Source organism: Eurypyga helias, unplaced genomic scaffold (assembly GCF_000690775.1).
Source record: "Eurypyga helias isolate BGI_N326 unplaced genomic scaffold, ASM69077v1 scaffold21242, whole genome shotgun sequence".
Lineage (NCBI taxonomy): Eukaryota > Metazoa > Chordata > Aves > Eurypygiformes > Eurypygidae > Eurypyga > Eurypyga helias.
The window spans coordinates 42,265-62,500 of record NW_010234571.1 but is presented as its reverse complement, the minus strand read 5'-3'; the positions used below and the strand labels follow the sequence as shown (position 1 = coordinate 62,500).

At 38.6% G+C, this 20,236-nt stretch overlaps 1 protein-coding gene across 5 annotated transcripts in view; it reads right to left on the bottom strand.

Moving 5' to 3' along the window:
• Positions 1 to 20,236, bottom strand: part of KDM6A (lysine (K)-specific demethylase 6A) — an 85,238-nt gene that overhangs the window by 42,038 nt on the left and 22,964 nt on the right. The window contains exons 4-13 of one of the 5 annotated variants that reach the window (XM_010146480.1): positions 19,300 to 19,334; positions 15,805 to 15,898; positions 10,965 to 11,091; positions 7,735 to 7,833; positions 7,143 to 7,362; positions 6,446 to 6,580; positions 5,848 to 6,003; positions 5,125 to 5,220; positions 2,283 to 2,387; positions 1,275 to 1,670 (exon numbers count right to left, since the gene is read on the bottom strand). In XM_010146480.1, the coding sequence (XP_010144782.1) occupies positions 1,275 to 1,670; positions 2,283 to 2,387; positions 5,125 to 5,220; positions 5,848 to 6,003; positions 6,446 to 6,580; positions 7,143 to 7,362; positions 7,735 to 7,833; positions 10,965 to 11,091; positions 15,805 to 15,898; positions 19,300 to 19,334 (1,463 nt within the window). The remainder of the gene's footprint in view (positions 1 to 1,274; positions 1,671 to 2,282; positions 2,388 to 5,124; positions 5,221 to 5,847; positions 6,004 to 6,445; positions 6,581 to 7,142; positions 7,363 to 7,734; positions 7,834 to 10,964; positions 11,092 to 15,804; positions 15,899 to 19,299; positions 19,335 to 20,236) is intronic. The other 4 variants (XM_010146483.1, XM_010146482.1, XM_010146481.1 and 1 more) reach the window with 4 other exon arrangements.

Here is a 20,236-nt window from a genome sequence, read left to right as displayed (position 1 = left end):
ACTCAGAAATTCTGCTGAGACCCTGTTCTCCATATACACTTCACACAGAACAAAGATGCAATGGATTTAGGAAAGGGCACCACGAGCTTTCCCTGGAACAGTTACCCAGCCTTTTCAAATCCGCAATCTCCACGGAAAGCAGTCAGCTCCTATTGCCATTCACTCCTTGCCTACTTTATGGCCACGAGCACCACAGACACGTGGTATGAAGCAGACACCTCTCTAGCAAGTGCACCGCTGCTTTTACACAGTGCAGAGAAAGCAGAAAAGTGAATTCAAGCCAGAGGTAGTGAGACTAAGAGGCTCCACATTCCCCTGCCATGCTCATAAAACATGTAAATAGCACTACCGGTACAGAGGAAACTTGTTAAAAATCATGTTACAAACCTGGTTTAGTTTGGAATAACCACTTTCGCACAAGATGTTCTGGTATTATCTCAGCCTTTGTTACAGTGTAGGTGCACTTGAGCATGTATGTTTATCTGTGTCACAGCCTACTGTTAATTCTTTCAGCATTAATGTGCAATATTAATTAAACAATAAATTCATGCAGTTTTGAGGATGAAAACAATATTGTATCAAGCTGTACAGCACATCTAGTAAAAGCGTATTAAATCATTATGCTATCTGCTATCTTCCCATAGAACACCTCGTTATATTCACGAGAAAGACATTTAGGCTGAAATTAAAAAAAATAAGCTCCATCTTCAAGTTCTAACACACATATACACAAAACACCCTCACTTACAGAGTTTACTCCCTTTGGATTTTTACTGGCATTACAGTATTTTTCTGCCAGTAACTCTGTGGGACTAATTCCTAGATATTAATTTTGAAAGATCATATGAAAACAAAGTATGGGTAATGACTTCATCATGATGACAATGTAAAGTCAAAACTAAAGGCATTCATCTTCCCATGAAATATACACACTCCTCCTAGACAAAAAACAGCCTCACAACGTTTCACGTTTAAGAAGCAACAGAGATATACAAGTATCCCTTTTTAAAGAAACATTTCTGCAAAGGTAGGCAGCTGAGCAGTATGTAGCCACTCTCTTTGACTTACGATCACTTCCTTTGTCCTGAAAGTAGTTAATTGAATACACAGATTTTTAACAGTAAAAAGCAATAGGCACATTTAACCTAGTGTACGTTCTATTTGCATCTAGACTTGAGGAAATAGAAAATGTATCAATTTACAAATGAGAGACTTCAGTGACTTGCTTATCAAGCCTCCTTAGCATAGTCTATGAGTAAAGTTAAATGGTATACCTGAGTGGAGTTAGATAGTTGGTTTTTCCACGGCTCCTCTGCGCTGCTGGTCAGGTTTGTGCGGTTATGAGGTAGAGAGAGTGCGTTTCGCTGCAGGTAAGGCACGTTTCCATTACTTCCACTTTCTGTTATGTGATTATTGCCTATCAAAATAGTGTCTGTACTACCCAGCGTTCTGGCTGTGCTGCAGGGAATGGGGCCTGCTGGAAAGGGTCCATTAGCCATAGGCTGCCCAGGGCAGGCGGGACGGATTCCACGCTGAGCGACATTAGGCACTCTGGTTAGAGCAACCTGCGGCTGCTGACCAGAGACAGAGTTTGTAGGCAGTGATGAATCAGCTGTTGGCCCGTTAGGAATTCCAGTAGATCGTACCTGTGCAACTCCTGTTTGTCTCATCTAACGGAAGAGGAACAAAGCACAACAACATCAGCTGCAGAATTTAAAAAGCAAAGATCATACAACATCTGTGTATTTTATTGCACTGGTCAATTCCAGTTTTATACTGATTTTAAAGATCTTCACAGTCGCTTTTCAGAAATAAGATGACTGTCGTGCTCACAAACGCGTTGAGTGAATTTTAAGGTAAAGCTATCGGCACACTTCTTCTAGGCTCTTCAGTTTGAGTGTTAGCGTTTACTGCTAAAGTTGGACACTAAGAGAGAGAGAAGCGAACAATGAGAGGAGGAGAGATATGCTGAAATACCGCTTACTACAAGTAAGTATTTTTCAAGTCAGACTGCCTTTAGACGTGTCCACTCGCTTCAGTTTGAAAGTGTGGTTTGAAAACTTTTATATTATTTGGTAGGCCTATAACAAAACACAACTAAACCCCTTTATGTTTCAACCAGTAAACCACCATTAGACTTCATACAAAAAAAGATGATTTAATGTAATGTAGTAAAGGGCATGAGAACTCTGTACAACCGAAATTCTTCAGAACTCAAGAAACACAACAGACACTATTATTGGTGAAAGTTTTGTAGAAGATAAAAATATTTTTGTTCTCACCTGCTGGTGTTGCTGCATCAAGACAAACTGACTCTCCAGCTGTTCCAGCATAAGTTTCTGTGCTGGATTTAGATTATTTCGGTTTGCACGCAGCTGTTCCAAGTGCTGAAAAAACAGCCGCACAGTTCAGAATCACTGAAACCACCATGTGCTTTTTAATAACTTTCTTGCATACATTACTAAAATTGCCCAGGAAGACAAGACTTGTAATGCTGCATCAAGACAAACTGACTCTCCAGCTGTTCCAGCATAAGTTTCTGTGCTGGATTTAGATTATTTCGGTTTGCACGCAGCTGTTCCAAGTGCTGAAAAAACAGCCGCACAGTTCAGAATCACTGAAACCACCATGTGCTTTTTAATAACTTTCTTGCATACATTACTAAAATTGCCCAGGAAGACAAGACTTGTAATGCTGAATTTTTTTTCCTGCTGCAGACTCAACCATCTTTACATACACTACTCTTAACCAAACCTTAGTACTAGTTACTAAAACTCAAGCGTCTTTCTAAATTATTTAAGCATATAAATCTTATCACCACACTAAAATTACGTATACCAGCACTGTAAAAGAAAACTACATTTAAATATGACTATACAGAATTCTTATTATCACTGTGTCTATTTTAACACTTTTTGTACTGTGCTACTCTTTTATTAATTCTGTTCAGCATGAAGTAAACTCACCCTATAGTCACACATGAAAACCTTTCCAGAAAATATAAAAAACAAACCCAGAAATCTATACAGCTGAATTACAGAGAGCAGTATCTTAAGATACAATATTGAACTCATTTGCAACTGATAAATTTAAGTATCTATTGCCAAAAATCTGATCTTTATATAACTTCTACTCAGCACACACCCATAAGTCTGCTGCTGTTAGGAGGTATGAGATAAATGCTGAAATTGTGCAACACAAGAGCACTACCTGAGAAGGGAGAGGGAGTGTGGAGAGTAGGGCAGAAGTTGTGCACACAGAAGGTGACATCCAGACATTATTGACGATTGTTCCTAAATACTACGCTACTTCACATCATTGTAAATACTTTCAAAGAAACCCCCCCAAACAATCCCCAAACCAAACCAAGCCACAAAAAAACCAAACACAAATCAGGTTTCCTTTAGTTCTTTTCAGGCCTGTGCATATTATTTTCCACATCCTTCTCATCCCCTTTGCTTTGATCATGCTGCATTAGCAATACCTAAATGCAAGTGAAGGACGAGTATTAAATACAGTGTCGTTCGTTCTGCTTTGAACAACTGTACTTGCAAACCAGCTACCAAACAAAACAATCCTGTCTGAAAACATGGTTCAAGATGGTTCATGTCAAACTCCCTGGATTAACAGCAGCTTCCACTCTGAAGTCCCTTTCTAGGGGGCTGCACTGAATCAAACTTCCATGTATGACTGCGAGGTGAAAACAGGGTCTCCACAGGAGCGCACGCACCGGGTACACAGAAGTGGTGCTCTTCAGCTGTTACCCTGCTTTTTAAAAAAATGCCTAAATCGGGTAACAGGAATCAGGAAATTTGCCCTAGCAGTACGTTTGGGGGGGCACATCTGCGCTCCCCTCCAGCGCTACAGGTGCAGAGGCTTTGCTGGTAACACTGTTCTTGCTGCCCACTGATTCTGTGACACCAACTCCCGTCCTGACCCCGCTGGCACGTGGCAGCCCCAGAGGCGACGGCGTGGCCACAGCCCTTTCCCCTTCTGCTTTTGTTTGCCAAGCCATTTGGTGTGTGCCATGTCCCATACCCATCCAGCCCCTCAGCTGCCACTTTTAAAAGGCTGACTTACAACATGTAATAAAGGTTTTATTCGCTTTCCTCCTGCCTCATACCTCTTTGGCTTTCCTAGTCACATATGCTGGAACCTTGTCAAGCTACTGCCTGAAAATCCAGCACACTGAACTTAGACAGAGAAGCCTACTTTGTTACTGCCTAGAGGAGGAAGGTGGATCTGGAAAAAGGTGAAACTGAAAAGGGGGAAAAGTAGTAGGATATAAAATAGAGAAATAATGAGAATGCACAAAGAGGAGAGTGATTAGGGAGGACCAATATTGCTCAGATAAAGAAACAGCTGAAGAACTATATTAGAGTTGAGGGCAACACTGCTCAGTCAGAATGCCTTCTGTCTCTGCACTGTGTTCCCTCCAATTTTCCTTGCATCCAAAGTGATACATGGCTAAGAGTTTCCAGCTAGGTCTGATTTTCAAAGTGCGGAATTCACGCTGAAGCTCACTGCAAGCCCTAATGAACTGAAGAGGTAACAAAACATCGTAACAAAAAAGACCTGAAACAAGATTTCAAAACTAAAATCTAGCATTTCATATAAATATACCGCATGGCATAAAATACAGAAAAGCAGTATCAGATTTCATCTGAGTAACTGTGTTTTGTTGAATGTTCACGTTTGTTTAAGTAATTTCATTCAAGAAGCTACTGCAGAGAAAAAGAGGATATTGCAATACTTCTACACCTCCTTCAATATCCCCCACGTTACATCAAGCAGCAAACTCACTTGGCACACAAGTGTGGCAATTTGCTTATCTATCTTTAAAACACTGTAAGAAAAAAAAATTACTGTACGTTCTTACTTTAGAAATTACATAATCCATACACTGTAAGTGTTCAGTTTCTGCTAGATATCATTTCTTTTACTACAGAACCAATTTCACACAGAGAAGCCATAGATACTTGCACAACTTGAATTATACTGTGGGAATTATTTGGGAATTGGATTTCAGAAACGTGAAACCAAAAAATGTACCAGATTTATTTTGTTACAAGCAAGGGAAAAAAACCCAAACCCAATGCTTCTGAAGGTCTTCCACATACCTACCTGTAATTTCTGTGGTGTCAAGCACCAAGAATGAATTTGTTGCTGTACAGGAGGATGTGACACTGTATGGCCACTGCTCCAAACATCTGAAGTATTCTGAGAGAAAACATTACATTAAAATGTGTGACTATCAAAGGGTCAACATAATTTCTTTTCCTATCTAGATTTTATCTTGCTTACGAAAGAACTAGCAATTGTTTCAAGAACAACAATATAGACAAAGAACATACTAGAACATGCCAAGTCTCCTTCTACCCTTCCCATACAGTATCAAAGCAGTCAGAGGAAAAAGCTACATGATATCTAATACCATAATGAGAAACAATCAAATCAAATTATGCAATTAACGTAAATGTACACTACTTTTAAAACTGAATGCTTTATCTACTGTAACACTATTACATGATGATGAAACACCTGAATTCTAAATATAAGCAAAGGCAACAGACAGGATGACATGATCGTCCCCCCATGTCTGTTGTCCGACTATAACTGTACTTTCTCACTTACACAGTCTGCACTGCCCTCACGTGCTTCCTGCCTGACCTGTAACCTGCTCAAACACATCACCCAATAATGTTTTTTAAAACTCCTAAAAACATTCCCCACCTTGATGCCAAAGGATTACAATTTACAGCACAAATTCTGTGCATGCTGTATCACTTCAATGCATATTACCATATAATTTTGGTAGGGGGCTCTTTAGTTCACCAGAATATATACCTTTGTTGGACTAGATGTTCTTTTCCTCTTGGCAGGACTGGTCAGGTCATCTACTTGGCTAGAAGGAATCATGTGTAGTGGCAAGGATTGCTGTGAAATTGGTGTTTGAGTGAGGCCTAGTACAGGTTCAGTATTTGGATGATGAGGTTTACAAGCCTAAGAATCACAGAAGGAAGACAAAAATATGGTTCTATATATTCTTAGTTCTCTCCTTTAAATTACATATTTTAACAGCCCACATACATTAAAAGGGCTGAGTAGATATTCTGAAGATGATCTCAATAACTGAAAAATCAGTTTCCATATGGTCATCAATGGAGGAATGTGTACCTTTCATGGGATTATTAAACCACTGCAGCATTTCTATTTTAAGATGAAATCTTTTAAAATCATGAAAATCCACAAAGGTTCTAAATTGGTACCCCCATATTTCTCCCATATTATAGGGAGCTTCTTGATCTAGAATCCCTTTGCAAATAAATCAAAGGCTTTTTATAAATCAAAGCCAGTCCTGTGCTCAATAAAATAAACTTGACCACTACCGATTGTAAAGAACCCTTAAAGCTGGGCACCTGCCGAACATAACCCAACTTCTCACCTGCTGTGCTGTGTTCATGGCACCCTGCCTGGAGGTAAGCTCTGCGGGGATTGGTAGGCTCCATGCCTCCTCAATACTAGGAAGTAATTTAGTTTTATTCTGTAGACTACCTTGTGGAAGGTTACACAACTGAGCCTAGGAAAAATTATGTAAAAAGCAAATTTAACACAAGCCTACTTTAGTAAGAGCAAGTCCATGAAATCTTCCTAAATGCTGTAGCTAATTATGTCTTAAAGAGAGGACAGATTTAAAATTTGGGGTCTTAGAGAGGTGCTAAGTATAAAGAGGGTAACCAGAATATAAACCTTTGTGAGAATCAGAACAAAGATGAGCTCTGGAACCAGAGGTCTCATAATTCCTTTTTTCTGAAATTGCAAACGAGAGTGAAAGATATTGTGTGTGTATTCTCTCTCTACATTATGACAACTTAAAAATGTAGACAATACAAAGAAAAAAGCAAAGTGATGTGAAACAGTATGCTTTGATTAAATGTGCAAAATAGGGTTTATAAGGAATTAAGTTCCACTTAAAAATGAAGAAATAAAATATTACAGGCTATGATATGCTTACAATACACATGAAAACAGGTTATACACACCACAAACAATTGCAAGTTAACCTCGTGTGTTACTTCCCCCCTCCCCCTCTGCTGTGTATTTGGAAGAGTATCTCCCGCTTCTTAAAACGTTCGCTTTACCTGTAAATACTTTATCCGTGCTGCAAGTGCAGAGGTATTACTACAATTTTTGCTCCTAGTTGCGTTTAAGTAGCATTTAATGGCATCCTGAGGCTGGTTGCAGGACTCATAGAGCGTGCCTAGGTCCATCCAGGCTGCAGCATGGCCATGGTCCAATTGAACAGCACAGATATAGGCCTGTAAAGCATCCATAGGCTGATTTTGCTGTTGATACAGCACACTGAATAGAAAGATTAGCGAAGTGGAGAATTAATAACAACGTCAAAATACAAACAAGTCAAATACACACATCCCCCTCAAAACCCTTAATAAACTTTCCCAATACACAAAGCACAGCCATAAGCATAAATAACACATAACATCTTAACATCCGAAGCTCATTACATAGCATATTCAGCATTTTAAAAATTTTGAGAAAGCAAATACAAATTTATTATTTAAACTTCAAATTAGACAAGTCTGACGACATGAAGGATTAAAGAAAAAAGCTTTACTGTCCCCTTGAGAGCACAAGAGTTAGAAAGCTGATATTATTTGTTTATATAATATTAGCATTGAATTATATCACTGTATTACCCTTCGTCGTTCTTACCCTATAGAACACCATGTATCTGCACTTGCTTCTGATTTATCAATAGATTGCCTATAAGATATAAAGGCATCCTGAACTTTCCCAATACTTGAATAGCACCTGGGAGAAGAAGAGAAGAACTTTGGTAATATTTATAGAAGGTAATCATTGAGGATGGCTTACCAAGACTGATCTGATAAATGTGTAGTCATGCAAATACATACTCATTTAGGCGAATCCAAAATATTTGCTGTTTCTGAACGCCAGGCATAAGCAGACTGAAACATCTTAATCAACATATATTACTAATTATTTATTTGAAAAGTACACCAAAACTACTTAAACCCTAGCTTACTACATTTGTAAGGAAAACAGAGCGATACCACATTCTGAAGATGTACATTTCTTTTATTTGTGGTTACTTATCAGTCAATAAGAATGATATTTACCTACAGACAGCATTATAAAGAAACAATTAAGTTACCTATTTCATCAAACAAATGGTTACAAAACTCCATGTCCTACAAGAATTGTTTCAGAATCATTAAAAAATAATGACCAAAGTCAATCAGTATGGTTCCTGACTGCCTGGGAAGCTTTTTATGTGTGCATTTCTCACATCTTTAGAAGATTTCAAGTAATAAACAACCAATTAGTTTTACTGCATATATAGAGCATGAAATTTTGTCAAAAAATCTCGCTGTTGTGCATTTTTTCGTAATTTCTTATTTGAATATTTTTCGCACAGATTCAAAGTTGTTCTGACATTATACGCAGAAATACCACAACTCTTTAGAGAACTACAATTATACCACAGGGAATAATACTTACCTTTTTAACATTAAAAGCTTCAAATAAATACCATATTAAAAACACATGTATACATTTGCTAGTTTAATCTACAATAGCTCTGCTTCTTACATTGTCTGCAAAGTTTCCCTGTTGGAAAAAAACCTGACAACTTCCACAACACATAAATAACAACAGAAAATGTATTCTAGTAAAAAATAAAACCCAAGAAGAACAGTACAGACAAAGGTCTGTCTTTTCTTTCGTGTATTCTTGAGGCACACCAGGAAAGGAACACAATAAAATCCAGCAGCACTTTGCCTGAAAACATCCATTATGCCTGAATACCATGTTTCAGAAGATCATTTTAATCACAATCTAACCCAGCTTCCAACAGGCACCTTTCAATCTGTCTGCTTACAAGATACATGAAGACTTATTAGGATACCACTAACATCAAGCACCTAACAAAGCTTAAAACAGGGTGACAGATTTTCTTTTCAGCGTGGAAGGAAAGTGGTGGTGTATTTCTGAAAGGTAGCTTTAAACCAACTTGCTATCCAGTTTGGATAGCCAGCAGAGGAAGGAATAACACAAGGGAATACATGAGGAGGGAAAAAGCGGAAGAATGAACGCACAACCTCTAACCATGTCCCTTTCCTCTTCTCCTGCCAAAGTATGGATGGGAGGAATGGGGCACAGAAACATTTTTGCCCTAGTCCTCCCTGTAAGTGTAAAAGATGCTTCCACTAGATTCCTTCTCCCATTTCCTGTGTTTCTCTCCCTTGTTTGTATGGTCCTAGGTTTCATTCTAGCCACAGAAAAGCCATGGAGGAGCAGGAGCACAGCAGCTCTGCACACATACTTCATGGAGCCCCGGCTCCATCCTGCTGCTGTCTAAAAACCCAACTAGCTCATGGCACGTGGGATGGGACTACTGAGGAAAAAACCCAGGGTTTCAGCAGGGTGGATGACAAGATGAGTCAGATGAACCTTGGTTCGTTTTCCCTTTTCCCTCCACACCTGCTCTAGCCCTCTGCCCCCCACACTCAGTGCCAGCATTCCCCTCTTAGCCTGCAGACGAAGAGCCCTGTCTTACAGAACAGTTGGAGGAATGTAATTAGGATGACAAAACCAGAAGTAGGTTCAAGCTGCATGGAACCAGAACCTCCGAGATGAGGTTAACTTTATTTTTGCATAATTCCTTAATTAACTTTATTTTTGCATAATTCCTTTCTAACGTATTTCTTGACAGAACTGACCTGTTCACATATGGACTTGAATGGCTCTCAAAGCTTTTTCCAAAACCTGATTATTTCAAGAGCTACTCTGGTTTGTGTAAAGCACTATTTTCTTAAGAAGGAGACCAAGGGGAAAAAAAAAATCAAATTTGTATAGTTACATCTTGGAGTAAGTTAATTTTCAAGTAAAAAATATTGCACGGTAGTACAGAATTACTACAACACTTCAGTAGGTATTAGATCATAGAATGGTTAGGGTTGGAAGGAACCTTAAAGACCATCCAGTTCCAACTCCCCTGCCATGGGCAGGGACACCTTCCACTAGACCAGGTTGCTCAAAGCCTCATCCAGCCTGGCCTTGAACACTTCCAGGGATGGGGCACCCACAGCTTCTCTGGGCAACCTGTGCCAGTGCCTCACCACCCTCTTCATGAAGAACTTTTTCCTGATATCCAATCTAAACCTCCCCACTTTCAATTTAAACCTGTTCCCCCTTGTCCTGTCACTACAGGCCCCTGTAAAAAGTCCCCCCCCAGCTTTCTTGTAGCCCCTTCAGGTACTGGAAGGGGCTATAAGGTCTCCCCAGAGCCTTCTCTTCTCCAGGCTGAACAAGCCCAACTCTTGCAGCCTTTCATCATAGGAGAGGTGCTCCAGCCCAGATGGATGAATCTGAGCTACCCTGACCTAATATTTAGTTGCAATATATGCTGTTTATAAACAGTAGTAAACCTGAGAAAGGACTTATATTTTAGTGCAAAAATTGATTGAGAATAGAAGGAAGATTCTGAGAAAATAGTGAGAGAAAAAATTGTGAAAAATATATGAAGAAAAGTAGTAACATTTACAGAGCATTTACCAAAAAAGAAGGGGGAGGAGAGGGTAAGATAAAAGGGAGAGAATAGAAGATGTGATAGTAGCAGGAGGTACAGCTAAAACCAGGCAGGGCAGACTCAGATTAATGTAAACGTGTACACTGAACAGTAACTACAAAAAAGTAGGACCACTGGGGTAAGATTCTTCATTTCAACTTCTCATCTATATTCATTCCCTATACGTTGGCACCTTGTCTTTCTAAACCCACTGCAGAAAACTAGACTTCAGTACATACATACATCCTTTCCCTTACTTTTTCCTCTGAAAGCATTAAGAAAAACAATGGAAGATACTCACAATAATGAGTATCCTCAATCATAAATATAGTTACTGTCTGTAATTTCTCACCTTCCAAGGAAATACCAGGATTGACCAGAATTTGGATCTGCTTCTAGAGATTTCTGAAGATATTGTATAGCATAGCTTTCCTTGGTTGCCTTGTCTCCAAGCTGATCCACGGTGTGATGCATCCAGCCTACAAAAAGAATCCGTAAATGGCAGAAGTGAAATTCCCTAAGACCATTTAACACTCTGGCACAGCAGGATATTCACAGCCTTAGCTCCTCTTTAAAAACAGGAATATCAAACAGTAATATCACTTACATATAATACCATGAATGAAACTTTAAAAACTTTTAAAGTTCTATACTAAAATCACAGAACAAAAAGACCCTACGTAAAAATTACTTTTAGGTACTTTTAAAGCGTTTTGTTTAAATCATCTTCTATGCTGTTAGTAGCACAACCCTGAACCACTCAATCTTTTACTGTAAAAGGTTAATCTGAAAACGTTGACTCTTTCCTCCTCTAAACACAAAGATCTTTGCGGTCACTGTGAAAAATGCCAACATTTTCCCTATCACAGACATCAGCTATCTGTGTATGCTATGTTCACCTTACTCCATTTCTTCTAAATCCTCTTATTTATGCCATACCTACGTTTGGACAATTCCCCAACAGAACATGGGTAAGAAATTTAGTATCTCCACTTAAATCTTTCTTACACAGCCATTTCATCTTCATTGATACATCCTTTCCATTCACCTCTTCTCTACAAAACAAACTCTACTGAAGGAATCATTTTATTTCCTCATCTAACTACACATCACATTCTTTCAATTGCCTTTTTTTCTTTCATTGCATTACACAAATTATTCATTCTCACTTTAAAGGCCTCCCCCAGTCCATGCTCCAATATGATCTTTTACATGTCATTAAAACACATCTCTGCCCTAGCACTGATGCAAGTCTTGGTTACCATTTCCAATACAGCACTTCCATCATCTTCTCAAGCTGCTCCTATGCTTAAGCAGAATTCCTTTAAGCAGCCACAAAATCATCTCACTGCCATTCATATTGTGTACAAGGAAATCCTTTGTAACAGGCAGCTGGCTTGCTGAAATTACGAACATACCCCACTGGTCAGCAATGTCTTGCTGCTTGCTCGATCCATGTATTTGTCTTAACAATTTGCTGCTTTTCAGCCAACATTTGTAAAATATAAGATGCTACTGTGGGTTGCCCCTTTGTTTTTACAATGTCCCACCCATGAACAGTCACTTGTGGAACACTATGATACCAGTTTCATTATATCTTCAAGATTTGTACAAAGTTTTAATTACCTAAAGAGTTGTACACACGTCTGCACTGAATGTCTATCTAAAACCCCCCTCAGCTAATCCTCAGCACCCTGGGATTGCCCTGTTCGATAGAGCCTAACTACTTGAACAGGTATACCACTCAAAAGGTCCAGATCAAGTTCAGATCTCACCTGTAGGGCTAGACCAAGCAGGCAAGGCTGAGAACTGAACTGATGAGTATTTGCAGTCTTACTTCACTCCCTGCAATTGGAGTATACCTCAAATATTTTATCCTACCTGTTCTATACAGCTTGTATTTTACACCATGGGCTTACAGTCCGTTCAGTCACAGTGACCCTTTTGCAAATGGAAGGCAAACTTCCAAGCTTTAAGAAAGGCAATCTGAAGAAAATCCTATCTATCCAGCAATGTTTGCCTGAGGTGTTTAAAGAAATACCACTTGGAAACTGTGGTCAGAAGCAGAAGCTGAAATAGTCCACAGAGTGCAAGAAATGTCAGGTTAGGAGCCAAGTGGTTACCGTGCTGACAAAAGAGCACTTTTTCTTGTCTGAAGACGGACCAAGTCAAACCCCCACCCTGCCAGAAAAAAAACCCCAAAACAGAAAAAACACCCCACGATAATTTTTGTAGAGACAGATACACAACTTTATCTGATGGACTTCATAAACAAGCTACGATTTTGATTCAAATCCCAAGCCACTGAAGTTTTTAGACAGAAAATACACACGCTCGAAATAAACAAGGCTTATGTGAGGGGGGTTGTCAGAATGCACCTTCATGCACTAAGGTAAAGGTGTCGGGTGCAGTGCTGGGCAAAGCCTGAGATGAAGCTCATAGTTCAGGGGTTATAAACAAGGGTAAAAAAAGACATTAAACAATTTCCTGAATCTTTGGAAATGTTGTGTGGCGATGCTTATTTTCTGTTTCATCAGAACCTTGCTGGACTGAAAGATAACATGTTGTATCTTCAGGAGATCTTTCCTGAGGTTCACTGGTAAGAGGAAAGAACTATTTCAGGGAGACAGAGATAAGAACTAGCAATCCCTACCTAGTTTCTCTGCTGAAACAAGGGTTGGTTCTCAATTTTGTCTTCCTGCACAGGAAGGTGAGAAAGGCAGAAGGCAAGAGAGAGGGTGAGGGAGAACAAACAGAAGTTTTCCACTAGAATAGCACAGGTATAGGAAACTGGATCCCTCTTCTCATGCATAAAATGAAGAACGTATAGAAAGGAGGTTCTAATTTGCAAGACCCAACTCAAATTCTCAATTAGCACACTGACTACTCTTCCACTCCTGGGACACTTTTAACATCATAAACAAACCCACAGGTTTTGTCTGTAATTCACAAATGTTCCACGCTCTAATTTGTAACAAAACTCTCTGTTGCCTCAGCAAGAGGATATGCTAGCCCAGCTCACGCTTCAGGGGGTTTTTATGCTTATCAATCACTCTCATGCTGAATTTGTGGCAATTGTTTCTTCTCCAGTAAACATCATCATCTCAGTCTCAGAAGAGATGACCCTCTTCCCATTTTTAGCATCTCATGATGTCTCATCCAATTACGCGGACACCACCTAGGAATGCCCCTAGCTGAAAATCACTGGGAGAGTGCTTTCGGGAACCCTAAGCAGGTGCTTGAGTTGTTCTTCCTTACGCAACTGCTGAGTACAACTGGAGAGAGAACACCGTGACAGATTTTATCTCCAGTCTCATTAATTTGATGTAAGTTCAGCCAAAGCGGTGAAAAGACTTATTGGCTGGAAGGAGATGAAAGGGCAAAAAAGAAGAAACAAACCACTCTTATCCAACTCTACAGATCTTATTACATCTACCCAAACCAGTCAGCGTGCATCCGCCCAGAAGTATACACATTTATCTGAGAATCACAGGGTGCTGCTCCTCCACAGCCATCTGCTTTGAAAACCAGCAAAGATTTGAATAATCTCACAAGACATCTGAACTTGCCTAAATTTCAACTCTGGCTCGATTAAACATTAACTAGCTAAGGAACATAAATATGGGGTGCTCTCATGCCAAAAAAATTTCTTATTTTTTTACGACAACAGAAAGAGAGTTCAACACAGAAATACACACGTATTTTGATTGGATTTTGCCAGTCGCATTCTGTCAGATGGCAGGTAGGTATCTTCTATTACTTTTTCTAAGCATCAGTGCAGCACCCGAACTAGGCTTCCTGAGGAGGAATTATTACCAGCTGCGAGAGACTGAATCTGCGTAAACACTACACTCTGATAAATGCCACTGTTCGCAGCAAAGAGCAACAGAAACTGTGTTATCCCCTGAATGTTCTGGCTGCAACCATCCTGTCCCTTTCTCCACAAAGCAACTACTCACACTACATAGGTAACCCTGGCTGACTGAAGAAATGGAGTTAATCCAGCAGACAACTCTCAAAGCCATTGCTCTTACTGCCACCTCAGAGACCTGTGGTAGGATGAATACAACCATGCACTTTTCCTTTTAATGTGGTGACACACAACAAATGGAATTGAAAAAGCATTGCTCAGCTATTTTGGGAAGCCAGTCTTCCACTGGCCATGAAGCTGCCAACAACTTACACTAGGTGGGATAATACCAAGTTTAAAAGAAAAATGCACAAGGGATACTGAAATATAAGCAACACTGTCATGCGACAGCAAAAAGATCAGCTCCTGGAGTCCTGCAGTTTCAATTGTCATTTCACACAGAAGAATCAAAAGCTAAACAAATTAGCCCACTTCAAATCCATACACAACCTGCATTACTAAAAAAGAAAGCACTGTGGCCATAACTTAGTGCCAGTTACCAATCTGAATTAAATGACCACTATGTGAAGGGCAAAAAAAGAAAAATGGGCATAAGCAGGCTAAATTAATATTTAGAATAAATTAGATGAAGAACATGGAGAAAGTGAATGAAGAAGTTTTGCACCGGGTTGAACAATTTTAACAAAATATTCTGGAAATACTTTTAAAAGGTATATAGGACAAAAGCAATTTATTCTACCCACCCATTAGAGATTTTGGTCTAAAAAATCATTTATCAGGCTTTCTATAAATATGGAATAAGACAATCATTTTAAAAACAGAACTTCTCTTTTTATATGGTTTCTTTTACGGAATCTGATGATAAACTTTTTAGTTACAGAAATAGGTTTTCTTTATGTATTATAATTACAGAGAAGGAAAAGTTAAGATTTCATTTGCCATGTTCTTCTATTCTGCAACAGAGAATTTTGTTTTACTGCATTTAGCCTGGCTATTCAAGGGGTGTTCTCAGAGGCAGAGCAAAGAATAAAGAATTCTAACTGCTGTGCTCCTTCTCTGAAAACCACCCCCTCACTGCCCAAAAACTGTAACACACATACTGCAGCAAGTCTAAGGGCTTTTTAATTTTGTGTTTAATTAAAATCTTTTCCTCCTCTCTTATTTGCTTAATTATCTACTGTTATGCATTCTATTTTGGGTGAAAATCTCACAGATCATAGTGTCTAAGACTCACTTTGGAAATGGAGCCTTAAAAAACACTGCTGAAGGCAAAGATGGAGAAGAAGAAACACACGGGAAAATAAAGGTTAATTTTACATACCTAACTGCTGTAAGACAGTTGCTTTTACTTGTGCAGGAAGGTTTTCGATCTGCAAAAGTTGTTCATAAGCTTCCTTTGCAGAGTGATACTTTCTCTGCAAAAGGAAAAAAGTAAAGGGATTAATCATAAAGCTTACAACAGATCACCAATAGCAACGATTTCACAGCACTGACAGCACACAAACACATTGACAAAGAATTCTGTAACTTTTTTTTTGCATACAGTGCATATGAAAGCTTTAATGTGTGACGTGTATATATATGGTAATAGAATAACTTTCATAAATATAGTATTTAATATAAATTGACTCCTTATAATAATTGAGGGAAATTTGCAAATTATTGAATTTGGTCGACTCCTCATGCATGCATCAGGCTTCTTATATATACTAAAATGGATGTACTGCTCTCAAGGGGAATGCTTGAATGTGAGTCTGCATCGGAAAAAACACTACAGAAATTCCTCCCATGAAATTCGTAACACAACTGAAGATCATCGGTAATTGGTGGCTGGTATAATTTTGCCTCTCTCCATCCTTCAGTCTATCTGAACTGCCTTTTCAACATATTTGTTGTCCTAGTCAGAGTCTCACCATAGGTCGAATTAAAACTTATCCATGGATTATGCCTAGAGAATGAAGGTATGCATCTTATTTTTGCAATATAGTCCAATTGTGCTTAAAGCATGGATGGAAACATTCAATTCCTCACTGCCTGTATAAACAGATCTTGATACAGAAAACACGTTTCTAGGTTAGGATCATGGTCTTTATTGATTTTTGGAACAGTACAAGCTGGCTTGTGTATATTAAAGGTTAAGACTTCTTGACAGATGATTTTTTAGTAATAACTTCAGCATTTATCTTCATGTTACTCTAACAGTAATTAACAGTGAATGTACTTTAAAGGCTTCATTTTCCTGTTCCTCCTTTCCCCCAAGCCTAGAAGACATAAATGCTGAGTTCTGTTAGTAAGAGGGATATTGTTTTTAAACTTTTTATGCTTCCAGATAATTCAACATTAGACTTCATCTGGCAAACAGATGAAGAGTGTACTAAAATAAACGGGGCTACCTAAACGCAAATGATCATGACTTAGTTACATTTGTTTTATGCAAACAGTAGACAGTACTGACTACGGGTGCTTTAAAAGGGACAGCTGGGAAAGAGATGGCTCTAAACAATATAAATACCTATTACCAGTTAAAAATTGTTATTAGGATCTTGAAATCTGGCAGTCACAAAAGACAACTCTGTTGATTTTAAAACCTTATTCTAGTCAGGAAGAAAAATTAAAGCAGCAATTACATACTTTCAAATGGAACAAGGGGAAGTTGGTAGAAAAGATTTTTAATTGGTGTTCATGAAATGCAGACAACTGGTAAGAAAACAAATAATATAAATAAATAAAATATCCATGGCCAGCAAAACAAAAGCAATCAGGAAAAAAATTTAAATTTAGCATTGGGAACAAAATTCGTCGTATATGACTATGAAGGATAAGCAACTGCACAGAAGTTCACTGTACAGCATGACAGCAGAGGCAGCAATACAGATGTCAAATAGGTAAACATTCCTGCCTAATATTCCCGCTTTGAAAAAGATGTTTACATGCTTGGGGGGATTCAGAAAGACTTATTAAAATAGGGCATGTTTTCCAGATCTAGAGTATTCTTTACTTTTGTTATTTGTTGTATTATTTATCCTTTAGAAATCTGTCTATATATGTATGTGACTTAAAATACAGCAGAAAACTGTTGTAATGCTTACATTTGGTTTTATTTAGACATTAATTCCAAAGATCCAAAGTCCTTGATGTTTGGCTGCATCAGGAATGGTCTTAGAAATGGGAAGGGGGAGAGGAACCCAAGCCAGCATCTTTCTTTAGACACCACATAAGCTACCACCCTAAACAGCTAGAGGGACTCAACAGTGCCACGGATGAAATCATAGCAACTAGCTTTAAACACCATGAACAACCACTGCTAACTCCCATCGGCACCAGGCTGTTCTCCTCTTCAGAGGTGGCAACCCACCATTTAAACTGCAGTAATGTGAAGGTGCATAATTAAGGAATTAATTAACTTTTTCATTAAATGTCAGAGAGTAGATAAATTTGGAATATATGGACAGGCTCAGGAAACTGTAGCACTGTGTTCTTTAAAAGAAACCAAACAACCAGCCTGCCTCCAAAACCATCTCTTTGTCGTGTCAGAGGTAATATCCAGAATGGAGCCAAGACCCTTTGGGGTTCCCAAGTTTCTCAAATTCCGGAGAAGACAACACCCCTCCCAACCAGAACCACTAGACAAACCAAGTCTCACAGCAGAATGCACAGAAACTTTTTTGCTCTGTCCCACGTTGAAATAGAAGCTGCGGCTGCCCACGGCTGTCAGTCAGAAAGCAGAGCTTAAGCACACAGTTAGGTAAGGCACCTGGCACCCTGACCCGAGGTGTTCACCTTCCTGTTTCACCCTACCAGACCAGAGGATGCTTTGTTATGTAAATGTGCCAGATGTGCTCCGGTGCCCAGAATCAAATCTGGATGGTGCCCAGGTAAGAACCAAAACAGTACCTAAAGTTTCTTAATGGTGTTTTGGGATCAGGGATTTCTGTCTTGTCATATAGCTTTGCACCAAAAGCATTCAAAAGAAAAATATCTTGTTTATCAAATCTTTTATTTATATATAAACACCTCAAGTGATTTTTCACCCTGCCATTTACGTTATCAAGCTACTTTTCAACTGACTGAAAGTGTGGTTTATGTCTGTCATCCATTTTAATTACAACAGTTTTACTTTTCATGTCACATCCCTTCTTCAGTCATATAACACCCACACACGTGACAAGAGGGCGCACAATCTACGTTATATGATCAGTCGGCCAATTTACAAACACAACAGCTGTTTCAGTAGCCACTTGGTTTTAATTTACTTATATTCTGGAACCTCAGTAAGTGCTCTGAAATTTCCCCAAAGATTTATCTAAAAAGCCTCTGTGGTAGGATTTGATGTAGAATTAATAACCAAGTTTTATGTGCTACTGACTTCAGACCTAAAATCTCTGTCACATATGTTCAGTTAAATTTGAAAATTTCATGCTAAATATACTTCAAGTCACCCGGGCAACTGGCTAGACTCAACTGTGTGCGTATGTATGAGAAACAATATGAATGTAAGATGAATTGTGAAACTACCTTTTTTTTAATATATATAATCTCATAAAAGAATTCTACTAAAAATTATGTTTAGGGTTTTTTTTTGCACTCAACTGGGGAGACTAGTAATTATAAAAGTTATTAAAATAGCTACTCCATTTTACAGCATGACAGTCCACATTCAAAATATTTTTCATTTAGCCAAAGCAAATAAAGTTTCTGGAGCCATTCAAGACTTCAGCCTAACTGTACAAAAGCATCTATAATCTGAATTCCACAGATCGATTACATTATTGTTAGAAACTCAACCACACTTTACAAAAAGGAGCTTAAAGCTTACCTGGATTTCATATAAGTGGGCAATGTGAAACTGAACTGTAAGAGTGGGAAAATCAAAATTATTAGTTTTAATGAACGACAACAAGAATTACAGTATGCTTTTTCAATGTTTCAAATTTATCAATTCAAAACGAAGACACAGTACATTTTGAAGATAGAAAAAAATTATTTGTTCACACTGATATTTTATGCTTAATGTAACAGAACCGACAGAGAACGAGTATGTATCCTAACAAAGCATTAAGACTGCAAACAGCTATTGCAGGAAGGCAGTCCCTGGATATTATTTGTATTCTGAAATGCAGAGTCCATTAACCTTTCAGTAAACGTAGCAATAAAATCTCTTTAAGCAGAGACGTACAACAAAACACAGATAGCATCTTCTGTACATAACTGAGTTAGGAGTAAGGACTTATTTTTTTATTTTCAATCAACTACTAGAGCACAGACTAGCTGGGTTACAGAACAGAAAACTACATTATACACTGCCAGCTGTATACAGGATCTTAAATTTAAGTGGGCTTTTACTTCCTTTTTAGGAATTGTCTGTCCCCTGTTAAGCTGAACTGAAAGCACTAATTGCAGATGGTATTCTGACCATTACTCCAAAGCATCTTAAATTGCTCATACAGATTGCACAGAATGCCATAATACTACCAGCAGCTCTTGGAAGAAAGAAAACTGCTGGCTGGAGAAAGAAAATGAAAGTTGCTCAGGAGTAAAAGAGAGGTACAATTATCCTCATGCTGCTCAAATCGTTAAAGAAAAGGTGGAGTGCCTGATCTCCAAGGCTTAAGAACTGCTAACCTAGACTAGCCACCAACAGGCATACAGGTCAAGGTAGTTGAGATGAATGTTGCCCTTACGCTGATTTGATGACAAAAAAAAAAAATTCCAGAGTCAGACTTTTGCCTGATGTTCTTGAGGACTACAAGTAA